At 38.0% G+C, this 17,471-nt stretch overlaps 1 protein-coding gene across 1 annotated transcript in view; it reads right to left on the bottom strand.

The window, feature by feature from the left end:
• rnf11b (ring finger protein 11b) overlaps positions 1-17,294 on the bottom strand; it is a 17,977-nt gene extending 683 nt beyond the window's left edge. The window contains exons 1-3 of the mRNA XM_042007112.1: positions 16,729-17,294; positions 2,975-3,144; positions 1-2,049 (exon numbers count right to left, since the gene is read on the bottom strand). The exon at positions 1-2,049 is cut by the window's left edge and continues 683 nt beyond it. Coding sequence (XP_041863046.1) covers positions 1,878-2,049; positions 2,975-3,144; positions 16,729-16,851 — 465 coding nt within the window. The 5' untranslated portion in view covers positions 16,852-17,294 and the 3' untranslated portion in view covers positions 1-1,877. The remainder of the gene's footprint in view (positions 2,050-2,974; positions 3,145-16,728) is intronic.
• Positions 17,295-17,471: the final 177 nt, after the last annotated feature.

Genomic DNA, 17,471 nt, shown 5'->3' with positions numbered 1-17,471 from the left:
TGAAGTAGAACAATGTTTGACAGGCCTTCAGTAATCCTCCTGACATGTACAATGAGCCACAGCTCAGCAACAGAATTTGTGATGTCAACAGTTCTTGCTCCTCTCTGCTTCTAATTTTCCTAAACTTAACTGGACTTTGTGTTTTAGCAGCTGGTCCTAAACCTTCTCTCATTTGTAACCTAAGGCCATGAAGCTCCATCTTGATGGAGGACTGAATAAAACAGAGAGATACAGTCCACTGACGTACTGTGCAAAATCTAAGGTGCTGACTGCGGCCTATGTGTCCAAAGACCAACTTTCCCAAAACACACAGTTGCCATAAAATCTTTAAACACACATGTTTGCAGGTATGCACACACATACTCAAGTCATTGAAGGCATATCATTTATCTGTATCATGCCCGTGGCACTCAAAGGATTTCCTGCAGGGATTCTCAATTATGAAAATACAACTGAACAATGAATGTCTTTGTGCTTTTGTATTTAATTGGGTGACTTGGGCAAAAGAGACCATAAAATGCGGCAAGGAAATAGTTCAGATTGAGGTCACTTGATGTTAAGGTAATAAATCAACTTAAAATGGATATTAATGCACTTTAAACACATTTAAAGTGACAACACAGTCAAAACTTCATCTGGCAACGTTACTATTTTCTCAGCTGACAGTTTCTTTGCAAACACAATAAATTAGCCCAATCCGTATTTTAAAATATCCTTAGAAATTCACAAGTGCATACAATTTTAAACTAATTTAGGTTTTTAATGAATGACACCTGTCATATGTTAGGTACCCACTCCTAATTTCAATACAAATCATTACAACTTTATTGTAAATGTATAAGAATGAAATAATTATCGAATGAACATGATCCTCTTGTAAGACGTCTGACTGAGAAGTGCAAATAACTAATACATTTATTTTTTTTTGACTAGTCAACATGTGCTTTGGCTGATGATCAAGGATGCAGAATCTTAACAGGAACCGGCTAGCCATCATAATAGTAAGTAAAGCATACGCACACACACACACACACACACTGCATTACCTTTTGTCATGTCTGCGTTGTTGGTAAACACTAGTTCGACAGAGCCCTTATGTTGACTGGCAAAATGAACAAGGAACAGATTTCACAAAGCCACAGGACAATCAACTAATTACTCCATCAAACAATCTTATTTTTCACAGGAAAGATCTGTACAGAGACAAATCAAGGTCTGTGTGCTGAAGACAAGAGGAGGCCTGTGCTCTGTCAGAAGAAACATAAGTCTAGTAATATCCATCTGGGGTCTGATCTACAACCAATTCTGTATCTGTGTTTTTGAAGTACATATGATTCTGCAACAGGAAGATCCCCTGAAAGAAAACACTTTCCACTTTGTCTTGTGTTATGAGTCATCAGCAGTCCAATAAAACAAAACAGTGATGGAGGTGAAATGATTCTGACGCATTTCAGGATACTTTAAAGAACTGTGTACACTTGTGTGTAAACCAGCTAATAGTAGATTGCAAAAATGTCCCCATACCCACTGACTTCCTGTCACGTTCCTTCCACACAACCCCAGACTTTCAGCTTCTCTCTTCAACTCTTTTGTCGCTCCAGCTTCCTTATATTCGTCCTTACCATCATCACTCTTCATCCCACCAGTCCTTTCTCAGATGCAGTCCTGTCCAGCAGGTCAGCTGAGGAAATTGCACACACACCCTCACATTCAAGCATGTATGTTAGCACACACACGGATGCAATCTTGTTCATCATAACTGCTTTGTTGTGATCATCCTATTACTCCAGGGAACAAGTTACCAAGGTGGACGTTTTGTGTATATTCTGTGTGGGTGTGTACATGTGTGCGCATCCAGTGTGGTCCATGAGTGCTTGTCAGTTGGTCTCATAAGAAGAAAGCAGTGCAGCGTCCACAGGCTCCATGCAGGAGGGGCAGGTGAAAGATCTCATCAGCCAGTCATCTATACAGTCCATGTGGTAGATGTGCATGCAGGGCAGGAACCGGATGGGATCTCCATAAACAAAGTCCATCATACAGATGACACACCTGCAGAGGTCAACACTGTTAACTTTGAAACAGCACAGATATGCAGGAAAAAGTAAAGTAAAATATACAAACTTCACTGCTCTAGCATTTATATGCACTACAGCAGTGTTAATGCTAACATGGATACAGTAACTCCGAGATGTGAGGGCAGATTTGGTTATTAAAGTTCTTATTGGGGTTTTATTACACTCAATTCCACCTCTAAAAAGCTTTTCTACTAATGCTGCTTTGCAAGTTTCACAGTTTAAAAGAGAAAATTCTTATTTCTCATCCTGATATCTTTTCTTTCTAGACATTTAAGTAACTCCTTGCTTCACCTCTGCTGGAAATATCCCATTTTAGCTTCTACTCCTCCTTAAAAGTCCAGTCTTTCTGACTAGCAGACGTCTAGACTTGTGATGAGGGCCAGCAGCAAGTGTTTGTAAACTGTACTGTCTGTGCTTCATGAGCACCCTGTCCTTAACGTTAAAAACTATGTGTACAAGTCTGAGATACAGAGGTATTCATAACAAATCCCCTTCAAACGTCATATACAAAAATGTGGTCATATGAATATGAGCAGAAAGTACTGAAATGCAGCAATTTGACAGATTACATAGTAAAATTAAATTAATTTAAATTCATATAATTCTACCTCATATATTTTAAAATTCACTAAATCCTTGTGTACATTCCCCATGAAATTTTGAGATATGTCCTGGTCTATAAATCATCAACACACCAGCAGTTTTGTTGTATTCTCAAAAACATTTTAGAGCCTTTAATGTACTGAAGAATGCTTTCAAAATGTTGCCTTGTTCTGCATTTGGGTTTGTATGATAACTTTGCATCAAACGGCATAGCTAAGCAGCTTCAAGGGGATTTTTTTTTAAAACTCACGTCATTGTAATTATATAAGTGCTCATGAGCTGAAGTCTCTACTTACTCTCTGATCTTCTTCTCAGAGCCATCCCGCCCTGGGTCATACACGCCTTTTGGCAAGTGCTGGATGAGTCCAATACGTTGGGCGATGCGGACCTGCTCCTCTTCCGTCAGCTGAGTGGCAAGTCGGGCCTGGCTGGGTGTTGGGTGGTAGACAGGGACATGGATCTGCTCCTGCACACAGAAAGGAAGCCACTTGAAAACCAGACTAAACAACAGTCTGATGAAAGGAAACCTAACAATTACATAACATGAAAATAGCAGACTGGTTGATGTGGGGACTGCAAGGAAGGATTTATGGGAAATTGTCATGTCACATTTATTTACTAGTCCATTTACACACCTCAGTGACACCGCTTTAATTTTACACAGCCCTTCCAATGACTAATAGCTTGTTGGACTATAATATATAACCTTGTTCACTCACTCGTTCAATCAAGCACTTCTGCCAAATTTATTTGAACATGGGAAGCTAAATTTGGTCTTATTATCACTTTTGATAAAAGTCAAGTCAGGTCTAGAACATAAACCACAGTTGTAAAACTTCATTTTGTTTAATGCACAGAAACAATTATGTGAAATGGGATAAAAATATTTGTTTCAGTAATAAGAGGTGGAGTAATCTCACCACTGACCAACACAATATCAGTTAGCATTGCTGTATAAAGTCCCAGCTTTATGAGTAGACTTCACTTTGACAAAAGACAATGAAAGTATTAGATTAAGAGTTAAACGTTTCATAATTTCACTCATTTTATTACACAGCCTCTCATAACTTTCTAAATATCTACTCTCTCTATGAATGTACAGTATGACGGTGCAGTTCATCAAGTATAAAGTTGGACATAGGTGGTGGTGTTTCCCATCAGCTTCAAACAGCCAACAGTCTCTTCCTGTTTGAATTTTTGCTTGTATTGTTCTTGCTCTCAGATGTGAGACTCTTTGGAGAAAAGTGTCTGCCAAATGACTGTAGAATAGAACAGACTGTGGAGTGTTCTCACTGAATGTAAGTCAGCATGACATCATCGACAAAAAGTTGATGATGTCATGCTGACTCATATTCAGTGAGAAAAAAATGACTTCGCTGCAATATAAATACATCTGGCAAAAGTTTAAAAGTGTCTGGGAAATGTTGACCGCACCAAGGCATTTTTTAAAAATGCAAACAAGCCTAAAAGTCCCCTCTACAAAGCGAAAGGACCTAAAAAGCAGCTAAAGCTCCATCATCTCCGCAGTTTGGTCAAGAATGAAAATAAGTAATAAGTAACAAGACAAGTCCTTCATTTTGTCTGATTGCAGAGCTTTACACAGAGACAAGCAAACCACAAGGCAAAGATTAAAGTGTGGTGAAAGTGACTGATTTTACTGGATTGAAAAGAGTCAATCAATCAATCAATCAATTGATGAAAAGTAATGCATAAGTACATTCACACACAGTTCCAGTTACTTTCAGAGAAATAATGCACTTTATTTATACAGCAGGACTTTACATTTGTAAAACAAATCTCAAAGTAAAAACAATAATAAAAAAAAAGGTTTCAGAAGTATGTAAATAATTTATTTATATAGCACCTTTTAAGCACAACTGCATCTTAAAGTGCTTTACACAAAGTAAAAAAATGCAATCAAGCATTACAATAGTCTAAAACATGAACATAATTTAAATTCAACAGAATTTCAATACTAATGTAAATAAATAGTTTAACTAAGTCCACCGTTGTGTTATCAAAGATTCAGCCCTTATGTTCTGGCTTGTAAAGGTCTGTAGCACCAAGATGATGTTTCAGTGAACAGCTCAGCTGTAAAACAGCGTTCCCCCACAGAAGTCTCACCTATGCAGTCACAGAATGTTTTTGTGTATGTTATTCTTATTTAATTGTGTTTATCTTGCAATGAACTACTCACCGACAAATACAAAAAAGAAAGAAAGAATTAATGAATTTGGATGGAATTACCCAAAAATTACACTATGTTCTGGTTAACACCTTAAATAACAAAAACTGTGTCAGAGCCCAACCCCAGTTTCGGATCTGCCAGTATTTCACAAAATATATTTGTGCTTAATAAAATAAAATAAAATAAAGTAGATGATAGATTAAGTAACAATGTGTATAAGAGTAACCACCAAATGAAAAGTTTGCCTTTAGACACCTAAAAAGTGGGACCATTAAACAGTATTGTTTAATTTCCTACAGGTATAAAGTAAGTTGTACATGCTTGTAGAAATGAAAGCTTTCCAAAAAATTACATATTAAAATGGAATAATCTATTTTATTTGTTCTACTCTTCTTACACTTGACGAAGAAGAAAAACATAGTACATTTGAGTAGGCCCAATAACATCACCATAAATTATTTTTCATTCACTAAACTGAGTCACTTTGTACTCTGTTCATCTTCCTTCATTTTTTCCTCATACATTCTTGTCCTCTCTATGAAGTCACAATGTATGCACAGCTTCCTCGTGGTCCCACATGAGCCCACAGTCTCTTACAGAGTACTAAATCTACAGGTCAGGTAGATTTAGAAAATTCAAAAGCCAGGTCAAAGACTAAGTCCAATGCCATTAATTGAGCTCCCTCATCACACACCTAAATTTCCCCACTCCACAGACCTTTTGACAAAATGCTCAATTTACTTGAATGAAGCTGGATGACAAAGATTTAATGCATAGAAATATATTTGCAACCACAAATATTTGTAACCTAAAAAAATGGGTTAGTCACAGAAATGTCCAAGTTAAATTTGCCTTCATAAGCACCAAAGTCACCATAAATATGCTTTATAAATTTAGATATTCATGTCTAAAATCATCTATAGTAGATTAGTGCTAGCTTTCTGTGGCAGAGGTTGCATCACACCATATTTTCATTTATTTTCTTCTACACAAAACTTTTTGGGGTTGTTGTCTTTTGCCCTTTTTTATTTTTAAAACATTCCAAATCAAACCTCTCAGTTAATACCAGAGCGTAGGAACAATGAACCATTTCTCTGTTTGCTTCCTGGCAGTTTGCAAACAACATGGTAAACTGACACCACCTTGTGGTGGTAGTAGCACATTACTACGAGGTGCTGGTTAAAACAAGACCGTCACACATCAAAGACGTCAGTTGAATAAACTACTCATTTTCTAAAAAATCAAATTGCAATTTAAAAAATGTGAAACTCATCAACCATTCCTAACATAAGAATCATGGGCTGGGTTGGCTTTATTGAGCATAATACAGGGTTCCTACAGATTTTTACAAGTTAAATTAAGACATTTTAAGACCTTTGTAACATAACTTGGAACAGAATTGAATGCCCATCTCACCGCCACATTGGCAAAAATTAATGACTCCTAGAATTTAAGAAAATGTATTTACATCAGCAGTTATTACAATGACCTGGGTGTGTATGTAAAATTCAATGCTTCACTTCAACTGGTTGAAAAATGTGTATAGCACCTTAGGTATAGAAAGCCTTTTTGAAACACAATCTCACTTTATCTTTTAGAAAGCTGTCTTTAGATGTTTAATAGTTTTAACGAGACATAATATAGACTTAGACAAGCTAGCTGCTGGCCTCTCAGTTCAACAACTGTACCAATGACTCAGCAGTTTTGCTTAACAGCTGAGGCTGTCTACTGCTCCCCTGACAGTAACTTCATTAGTCAATGTGGAAAATAAAAAATACTAAAAAAAAAAAAAACAAAAGAAAAAGACTGCAGTCAGACAATAAGATAAAAGCTATAAACAGGGCCTGAGAGAGGGGGGGCAGCAGCTGTACTCTCCTCAACTGTGCAATGCTCAGCAGTTTAATTGTTGTCTTATGTCTCTCTCTTTTAATACATGGCTCTTAGCTAGGCTGTGACAACAGCTAATTCAGTGACCTTAGGGTGACCAGGAGCACCAGAGGCTGTAAGTAAGGTAGGTGTAAGTGGCGAGGGTGAAAAAGATACAAGTGGTGGAGAGATGGTGGGTGGTCACAGGCTGAACTGAAACGCAGACCTTGGTTTCCTCTGCCAAACATGCTGTAGGCTGCTGAGCCAAGCAGCAGCGTAAAGCTGTCAGCCTGCCAGGCAGCTAATGGTGAGCGAGAAGAGAGGTGAAAATAATAGGCAAATAGAAAGGAAAGCAGATGCACACAGCAAGAAAAAATTAAAACAGAGAGGGAAGATATTTAGTCTACCTCCTCCATTATCCATTGCTAATTGAAAGTAATATAGAGGAAAGAAGTAAGCGAATGAAAGCAAAGGCACTCTCAACCCACAAGTTCAATAACAAACAAGAAATTGCTCCAGAAGCCCACTCACATATCAGAAGCAAAACAACACCCCTCAACAGCCAAGAATTTTGCCTAAAGTGTGTATTTATGCACGACTGAGCAGCCAAGACATGAAAAAAAAAAAAAGAAAAAAGAAATCACAACTGCATAAAACCCTATCACTTGCAACATCACTGAGTAATTTATAGAACAAATAAGCAGTTTTTTGGGGTTTTAACACAAATTTCCTGTGATTTTACACTTTCAGTTCTTGATACTTGAAAGATGGATGTGTTTCTGCAAAAAGCAAAGCTGAAAACTACAAGGAAAAAAAAACAGCATGTATTCATATATCATTTTTAAATGAATGATCACTACTAAAAGCTCTCAGTTGTGCCAAAATGATACAGAAATACCAGAACAGCCACCACATTTAAGGAAAAACGTGGAAAAGAACGACAGACACAATTTCAAGTGTGCAATTGTTAACAGAACAGCATTATGACAAAACAAACAAAAAAAAACATTTGTAGTATATTATCAAATTTACTAAAAGTGGGTGTATATTTTGCACTGCCTAAAAATTGTTAGTATGCATCTAAGAGAACACCACCAACACCTGAAATTAGAAGCGTTTGCAGGCTCTGACATCTAAGCTTCTTATGGGAACTACAGAGTAACAAAATCTTAGACCAAGACCTGCCAACAGCTGCACACAATTCAAGTCAGCATGCACAAAGGCAACATGGACAACAATAGGAGGAAGAAAAGGATGCACATCAGCATCACAGGATGTGTTTATAGATTAAATAACAAGATAGGGTGATGATTTGACAATACTGTAAGTGTGTATCACATTACTTCATCAATTTAGGAAGTAGGTCTCAGAGTAGGCCTACTATCCCGCATGTTATATGTTAAACGTCCCTCATTAAAGTCAGACAAATACAGAAAATATTGTGATGTAAAAGGGCAAAAACATAGAAGCTGACTAAATTAAGTGAAAATAAAATCTTTTAACACATTTTAATTTATAGTTTCACCTCACCGCAAGCTGTCAGATCAACAATGATTAAAATGAGTCTGTGGGAAGGTAACATAAAACACTAGTGGTATAGTCTAAGCACTTTGGGTAAGCAGTCAGGAATAACAACCTTTGTTTATTATATACCCACAGACCTTGTCACTGACCTGCAGCACAATAGCTCATTTGTTGGCACCACCTTTCTTGGCCACAGAGTTTTTGTGACCATATTTTGGCAACACAGTATGTAAGGGGTAAGAAATGGACTGTTTGCATTGGCAACACCATGTCTGAATGAGACAACTCAATCAGGCTGTAGCGAAAGCAGATGTACTTTAGTTTAGTTCTCAACCTAAAACATTAAGACCACAGACAGTGACACAGCAGGAATGTTTTTACCAGGATGGAGGAACTCACAGTTTATCAGTGATGAACTCTCCGGCATCCATAGAAAGCAGGAAGTTAGTCCATTAATTTGATGCCTGGATTGAATTAAAAGAAGCTGCACATCAGTCAGATCTCCAGCAAGTACTCTACTCGCATAAGAAGCACGTAGCAGAGGTTTTGTACTTCTCTGCAAAAGGATTTAGATTTGTCCTATGATCAGTTACTGCTATTGGTTCCTCCAAATACAGACAATAGAGCTTGTGTCAATGTTATGTTTCTCAATGAAATGTAGATCATAGATGTTCTCATTGCTCTTCCGTGCAATAAACACATCCTGTTGTCCGATATTGTTTATTTTTAGTCAGCAAGCTGGCTGCACCTGTCAGCACTGATAGAGGCATTGATAGCCCTAGTAGCGTACGATTCCGGTGCTTTGAAAAATTTGGAACTGGTTTTCAGTTCCCATCACTAGCCAAATGCAAATACACATTAACTCTAACTAATGCAAACATGCAGGGATGAGTTGGCACCCTTCTCACCAGCTGCCCTCCGAATCACTACATTCAACACACAACATGGTCTACGTAGCACACACATCTGCACACAAACATATGGGCATAACTACAGCTACTATTTAGACCACACACTGTTCTGTTTTGTTGACTCCCCAGCTCATATGAAACACACACTCGCTCATTTTGACAAAACATTAAAAGGCTCAGAGGACTGATCTTATCTACTTAGTTTCAACATTCTTTCATCTATTCACCCCTCACCACTACAAAGTCTGCACACTGCATCTGCAAGGAGGTACAAGACAATTCAAAGTGCTTTACATAAAACATTACAGCAGGGTGCAGAAAGCAATACAAGTGCATTAGAAAACAAATATAAAAAGAAATGCAATTAACGAAATAAAAACAGAAGGAAGATGCTAAAATAAAATTAATAAAATGCCAGAAATAAAGTTTCAATGTGGGGAAAGACAATATTAAAACAAGATTCCAGCTTAAAAGAACCGGATGTCGATTTTGACTTATAATAAAAACTACTGAAATGCAGCAGAGAACAGGTGGGTCTTTAACCTTGATTTAAATAAACTGAGTGTTTCAGCTGATCTGAGGCTTTCTGGGAGTTTGTTCCAGACATGTGGAGCATAGAAGCCGAATGCAGCTTCTCCATGTCTGGTTCTGACTCTGGGAACTGATAAGAAACTGGATCCAGATGACCTGAGGGGTCTGGTAAGTTCATACTGGGCCAAGAGGTCACTGATGTATTTTGGTCCTAAACCATTCAGAGCTTTATAGACCAGCAGCAGAACTTTGAAGTCTATTCTCTGACGAACAGGCAGCCAGTGTAAAGACCTCAGAGCTGGACTGATGTAGTCCACTTTCTTGGTCTTAGTGAGGATTCGAGCAGCTGAGTTCTGAATCAGCTGCAGGTGTCTAATTGATTTTTTAGGTAGAACCTGTAAAAATAGTGTTACAATAATCAAGCCGACTAAAGATGAGGCGAGTTTCATACGCTATATATTATTATGTGACAAGTAGTAGCAGCACAAGTGACAAATTGAAGTATATTGCAACATATGCTGTGGCTAAAGACCCATTTATGCTCCCTTATGTATGAAATAGGTACGTCCATTTCAAGTGTTGTTATATGTCGCTGCCCTTCATGCTTTTTATGCTCTTTTATGTTGCCATGGCAATGAAGTCAACTCATCCACTAGTGGGCAGTGCTGAATTCAGAGTTCAGACACCGGTTAGTGGTGGTAATGCTCCACTATAAAGTTGTTTGCAACCACCCAAAACATCTGACACAGCCTTTCAAAGTTGTTGTCCTTGTCTTTATCTTCTTCGTCCTGTTCCTGATTTTCTTCTGTGGTTTGTTCCTTTTGCTGGTTGCAGGTTTCTGGTGGTATTGCCCTGTTTGCTTGGTATTGCATGCAAAAGTTACTTATAAGCCATTTGTTGAAATCAAAAAGAGCTGAGAAAAGCATGCCAGAGTTTGAAGATGTCATTTCTTCAGTTGGTTGGGGTCCTTCTCCTCCTGTTAGCTTTTGCTATACTTCAGGTAATTTTAAGCTAATGTAATGATGAAAGCCATAGCTGTTATTTGTTTTTACTTGCTCAAATATTAGTTGCTAAGCAAGAAGTCAACATCAGCAAATGAGATGAGCAAATTTTAACTTGAGCTTGTGTTTGGATTCATTCACCAGACTGCCCAAGCAAATTTTTATGATAAAGCTTACAAGACTGGGCTCCTACAAAGAATCTAGGCCATGATAGAGTGAAACAGACAGTTGTGATTTGTTTACACCAAACAAATATAGCAATGATGCTATAAAAAAAATAAAAAAGGAAAACATGTAATTTCTCAAACAGAAGCAATGCAACATTTTCCTGAAGGGTTTTCTTTCATCTATCCACACAAGATGGCAAAATGGAGGAAAAAACAGCCTTCAAATGTGAGTTCTGCATGTGTCCTGCATGTATGTCACACTGACAGAAAATCACAAAAGGTTTAGGAAGATAAAACAAAACTATCACATATACTTTATGCTGATGTTTGTAATGATGTAAGCACAATTAGCAGCATTCGTTTGATTGATTGAAAATGTGAAATGGTAATGAGTTGAAAGACTTGTTGAAAAAGAAATTTGGGGTGGCTGTGTTGCCATGGCAACAAGTGCTTTCCTTTTTTGGTGGAGGGAAGAGGGCATCCCATTCCTGCCCATCTTATTTAATTGGGATGCACCAATACCACAGTTTTACAAACTAAGTACAAGTACTTACATTTGAGAACTTGCAGATACTGAGTACCGATAAGAGTACTAATAAATCCCATTACAGTTCACTGGTGACAACTGAGTGGTTAATTGTGGGATATGTGTCATCTTACAGTCATCTTCTAAATTTCTAAAGTTTCAGGTGGATTCTTTTAACTTCTATGACAAAGCACCTGCATGCCTAAAATAAGTTTTTTTTTTGCAGAGATAATGCTAAGTTCTGGTTTTTACTATGGCATGAGTAATACCTTTGTTAAATAGGAGCTAGAAGCTAGGAGTGCTTTAATGTCATGTTAGCTAACATGTGGTTCGGCCTCAAACTCTTCACCTAGTTTAGTGTTTTTTGGTGGATTATGCATTAATGCATTTTTAAAAATGCGTCTGAATTCCACAGATTAATCTCTTTGTATTAACGTGTTAGGTTTGTCAGCACTATTTTTTTTCACTTTGGTATTGGTTTTGTAGCATCAGAGCACTTTTATGAATACAGAGTAGGAGTACACGCACATAGTATTGGACCGATGCCCGCTACTGGTATCGGCACATACCTATTATTTATACAATCCCCCTCTAATCAAAGTACTCTCCACAGCTGTGAGTGTGAATTCATTGGGAGTGACACTCAGTAGTGAAGGGGTAGTGTGTAGTGGGCAGTTTGGGATTGAGCCTTTGTGTGTTTATACGATTTAATTATGATTATCTTGTCAACGATTTGATTTGATTCAGTGATGCACCATTGTGTTGCATCCTCAGTTTTCAATGCACAGTAGGGCTGCAATGATTAGTCGACGCTGTCGACAATAGTCGACAATAAAAATAGTCGACAAATAATTTACCCATTAACTATTGTCTGCAAAAAAAAAAAAAAAACTACAGCGTGGGACATCGTCTTCCTACCTATGTCTGCTGAGAGTTGCACATGTGCAATAAAGTCCACCAGGGGAAAAATATGGAGGCTGAACGGGGAACAGAACGGCGGCAGAGGACGTCAACTTCAAGTTAAACTTACAAAATAAATTAAATACATGTTAGATTTGTAAAACGGACCTTGTGTACCTGCAATGCTCGAACATTTAAAGACGAGGCAGGTCGGACTTACATAACATCCTTATGCAAGATTTCAAAGCTGAAAGTGAAATAAGATCCATTTAATAATTATAAGATACATAATCCATTTGGTCGACTAGTCATTTTAATAGTTGGTAACTAATTGACCATCAGAATAGTCATTAGTTGCAGCCCTACTGCACAGTGCTACTTCCTTCATTAATGAATACAACCTGTTTATAATTATTTCATAAATCAATCTGAATGTCCTGATACTGACAAACATCATAAACATGTAAACAATTATGTTATTTTCAACTTCACTATTGAACTTTATTGTTCCATTGCTGGAAAATCAAGAAACATTGCTATAATGTGACATTGTTATCAAACTTTTTTGCAGTAAAGCAGTTTTTTTTTTTCATCCCTTCAGTTTTTCCACAGTCAGTTCAGACAGAATATGGAAGTTAAGAAGACTTTTTCATGTTCTCCTTTATGGCCAGAAAACATTTGCCAGTAAATATTCTGGCCAGTTTGTAAGTGAACACAGAGAATATTGTTGAGGTAAACATTTGTTTACAAAGTTGTTTTAATCCCTTTAGGACCGCAAACGACGTTATATCGGACTATAGCTGGTAAGCAGAGTCTTTACCAAACAGATGTGTCCCGCTGCATTCCTTGCTGTGGATTGTTGTTCACTCTCATTTTCAGGGTTCAACATGTATGGCTGTCAAGCAGCAACCTCCGGCGGTGAAATGTGAAGCCTATGCGGATGTGCAAAAAATTGTAGTTCACTCCTCATTCGCTAGGGGCTGGCTCCAAAACAGAGCAAATCCCCATAGACTCCCATGTTAAAAAGACCAACTTCACAGCAGAAATAAACATGTTTAAAGCCTGGTTAAAAAAAAAAAAAAAAAAAAAAAACATTTTAGGATTATTTTTATCTTTATTTTCATTTTTTGAATTATTTTCTAACTCATCTGTTTGGATGTTATTTAATCTTGAAATCTGGCATAATTAGGGGCGTGTCCTTTTGATTGACATGTACCCAATATCCGAGGCAAGAAGGGAGAGTGTAGCACAACTGCGGTTTTTAGCCAGCTAACAGTGTGCCTTAGCTTTAGCCCACCTACCTTCATTAGCTGGTTAGCTCACGTTATATCCGAATTGGCTCAGTTAGCTCTTAGCTACAGGCAGCTCAGAGTTTGATAGACGTCAATCATCCACCCCCACACTCACAGCCCCCTCTCAGCTCCGCCACTTTGCCCATTTTTGTATTTTCTGGGAGCGACGGCAGGTATGACGCTGCCAAGATGGCGATGGTGGGAACTTCCCAACGAGTTTCACTTTTGCTCTTCAGAAACCTACGGGTGACGTCACAGAGGCTCAGTCCATCTTTTATATACAGTCTATGATGGCTGTATGTTTTGTGCTGACATTGTTTACTGAGTATTTATATTACTTTTGTTAGTTTATGAGTTCTGCCGGTGTTTCTATAATGAAAACAGTAAGCACTCCCAACAACTACTCCCTGCAGTTGACCAGTCAGAAGCAGCCTGCATCAGGGGAGGCAGGGCTCAGGGCGGACGAGTCTCATTCTGCTTGTTTCTGGCAGAAGCTGATTTGAGAGGATCAATATAAAATAAATAAAAGTCTATGTAAAAAATGTTGAATTGATTCATGCCCTTGTGGACTTGCATATTAAAATAAATTAGCATAATAGAGCCACTTTAAGCATAGTAAAAATGTGTTCTCAGGAAGGATTAAGATTGTGAAGGTGGTGATTACTGTGCACCAGGGAGAAGCTGGCAGGTCTGACAGAGTCTTTTATAAGTAGGTTTTAACTTATTAGTTAACTCTCTTATGAAACTTTGTCAGCATAAACACACTGCACACAAAGTTTGTCAACACAATGTAAAGCTCAGTAAAAGCTCTTCCACTGCACAATTCCTGTGTTGTTCGCTAAACTCTTCTCAATAATCACAGCTGGCCGACCTAATTACACAATGGAAATGGCATATTTGTAATAATACTGACACATAATAATAACAAGGAACACTAACCCTGTTTAAATAATGAACCACTCCAACGCTTTGCTATGAGTGGCACAAAATGACAAATGTTATTAATCTGCAGTTAAAAGTAGCTTTTATACAGACCTCTCTACATTTATTAAAGCTTTACATTTTGTGAACTAGCTCAGCAGTGACGGCCTAAGTTGAACCTGTCTTCAGAAACGTGTGAGCACAACACTGGAGAAGAAAAAACATAATGAACCAGAGTTACTGGAAATATGCAAGTCCATGGTCAATTTAAATCAGATTTACTTTCCTCCTATGTTTCACATCCTGTCTCTGTTATTTCAGCTGTTACAAATGGCTTAAAAAAATCCTTTTTCAGCCTCGGAAGTGATTGGAAATAAAACAAACAATTGTCATGTCTAAAAATGTTTTAACGTTACTGGTGGATATAAAATAACTGTGTTGGAATACACTCATCTATTCTGATGTACCACATGCTTTACAACACAGAAATGTCTGGGGAATTGTTTAAAAAAATACATGAAAAAATACAATTGGATGAATGACCCACTTTGAATGAAGCAAACATAAACCACTCGCATGAATAAACTGCATTAAAGAGCCAGAAAGCAAATAAAACTCTTTCCAAATGTTAAGCAAAAAACATATTTTTAAAAACCTGGGGAAAGGGGGATTTCTTTTATCTTTTCATAGATTAGAAATGTGATATTTTTTACATAACTGATGCCATAGACTTCCTTAACATTACTAGGAGGCATAACAACCATGACTTGTCCACAAATGCGTAGCCTGGAGCATGACATAAAAGTCTCTCAAGATAGTGATCTTGCAAAACTAGTTGACTCAAAATTAAAATCCCTAATAGGTGAAGTGAGGGACATAAAGATCTCTTTACAATGCCATGTTCCATTGACAAAGCCTGACCCCTGACCTTGCTCTTGATGTGACTTTGGCATGTATCACACACCTAAAAAGTGTTGCAGAACCCCAACAACAAAGCCAGGTCAATGACTTTACAAATAATGGTGACACTGTGAAAGCTATTACCACAAATATCTAGTAGTCAGTTTAAAATTGGTCAAAATGCATGCAGCTCAACATTTTTAGTCGCAAGCTTTATGCATTATCAATAGAAAATAATCTGCGTTTATGATATTTTGAAATCAGCAACCTCTACGTCTACTTTGTGCATTTTTTATTCAGGTTTGAAAAGTATCATTTTTAAATACAATACCAGAAGACGTGCAGCTTTCCCTTTTTGGTTTTAATCACTCTAGGAAAGAGTTTTCAGGAAAAGTTTTTACATTATATTAATTGTAAATAGCATAAATATGTACCTTACTATAATAACTACTCTTGATGAACTGAACTGGCATAGTATTCAGTCTCTCATGGATAAAAAATACTTATCTTAAACCTACAGATGAGCCTTGGCTTGACCTAGTAACGGCAAACTCTCTGCGAATTCCTTAAATAACACATAACAACTACCCCTTGATGCAGAAAACACCGATAATATGGTTAACACAAAATATTTGTAGTTACAACATGACCTGGTCTATCTGTAGAGGATCTAATTAAGTAAATAGGGAAACTACACAAAGTTGTTGCCTGGGGGTGACCAGTCAAAGGAGCAGTTAGGAAAGTTGGGAAAGTCGCCTTTTCCAAGAATACAAAAGTCTTGCTGGACTGTCTTGGTTCTGTTGGTTCTGTTTTCCCTTAAATCAAAGCTAAAGGACATAGTGTGATTTGTAGTACATTACAGATGTGTGTCTTTGTTCGCTGTCACTTTAAAATCAGCCAAAACGACTTGATTCAGTGTGTTTGAATGAAGTCTGTAATTAACAGCGAAGGGTGATTTCTAATATGTTTTTAGGGAAATTGTGCACAGAGACAGGACCTTGGGATATAACTAAGCGGATTAGTTTCAATGCCGTGAAGGGACGGGGTCAGTGGGTTGGGTTGCTGCCCAAGGGTGCTGTTGGATCTGTACACAGCTGATCAATATTCACATAATGCTTGTCAAACAACAGTTTATCCACATCTTCTTTGCCATCGGCTGCTTAAAGCTTGGAGTAGCCAAAATCAAACTGGTAGACGTAACCAGACCTGTCACATACATAACTCACGAAGGTTCGGGTATTTAATGTACTCTGATAAACATTGTGACTAAACGCAACAGCTAGCTGGTTAAGTGTCTTATCTAAAATAGTTGGTAAAGGTTACCTGATATGGGGGCGGTGGCTCTTGATCGGGGTCAGCACCGTCTCCGTAGCTGGCCCGGTCCGATTGCGATTCATGCAGCAAAGAAATATCATCCGAAGTCGGAGATTTCAAACAGTTTCCCATCTCCTCCCTCTTCAATCAAACTCTCCCTTGTATATGTGTCGCTTTACTAAATGTGAAATTAGCAGCTCACTTTAACAGAAAATGCCAGTGGATGGGAAGGTGCAGAGAGGGCGTTTTTCTATTCACAGCTGATGAATCTCCTCTCCCAAACGACGGGAGGGCTGCCTAGTTAAACAACAACAAAACATCCCTCAGCTAGCAACTAGCCACACAAAAAGCTAGCCTGCTAACACTAGCTAGCACTCGGAGGGTTGCATATACTTGGTTAGCAGCAAAACCACGGCTTAGAGAACCAACCACAACTTTATATCTATGGACGGCACAAAACGGTGGAAATATCACTGTCCCTCATTTAAAATGACAAAGCTGGCCGTAGTTGTCTAGCCCGGAACCTATGTTAACTGTGAGGGACTTTCCAATTTGAAGGCAGCTGCTGAACAACGACAAAAGGTGGGGACGTAGCAACATGAAGCACCGCCCTAAAAAACAATGAACCAATAAGCTTCCACTTACATTCATGATGGTCTAGATGACAGCCAATCAGATTTTGCAGTCACGTTGCCCTATAATAAAAACATAAACAGACTTTCCATCGATAAATGAGCCGTTGTAATAGCAAT

Source organism: Melanotaenia boesemani, chromosome 14 (assembly GCF_017639745.1).
Source record: "Melanotaenia boesemani isolate fMelBoe1 chromosome 14, fMelBoe1.pri, whole genome shotgun sequence".
NCBI classification, from domain to species: Eukaryota; Metazoa; Chordata; class Actinopteri; order Atheriniformes; family Melanotaeniidae; genus Melanotaenia; species Melanotaenia boesemani.
This window is presented reverse-complemented; position numbering and strand designations above follow the sequence as displayed.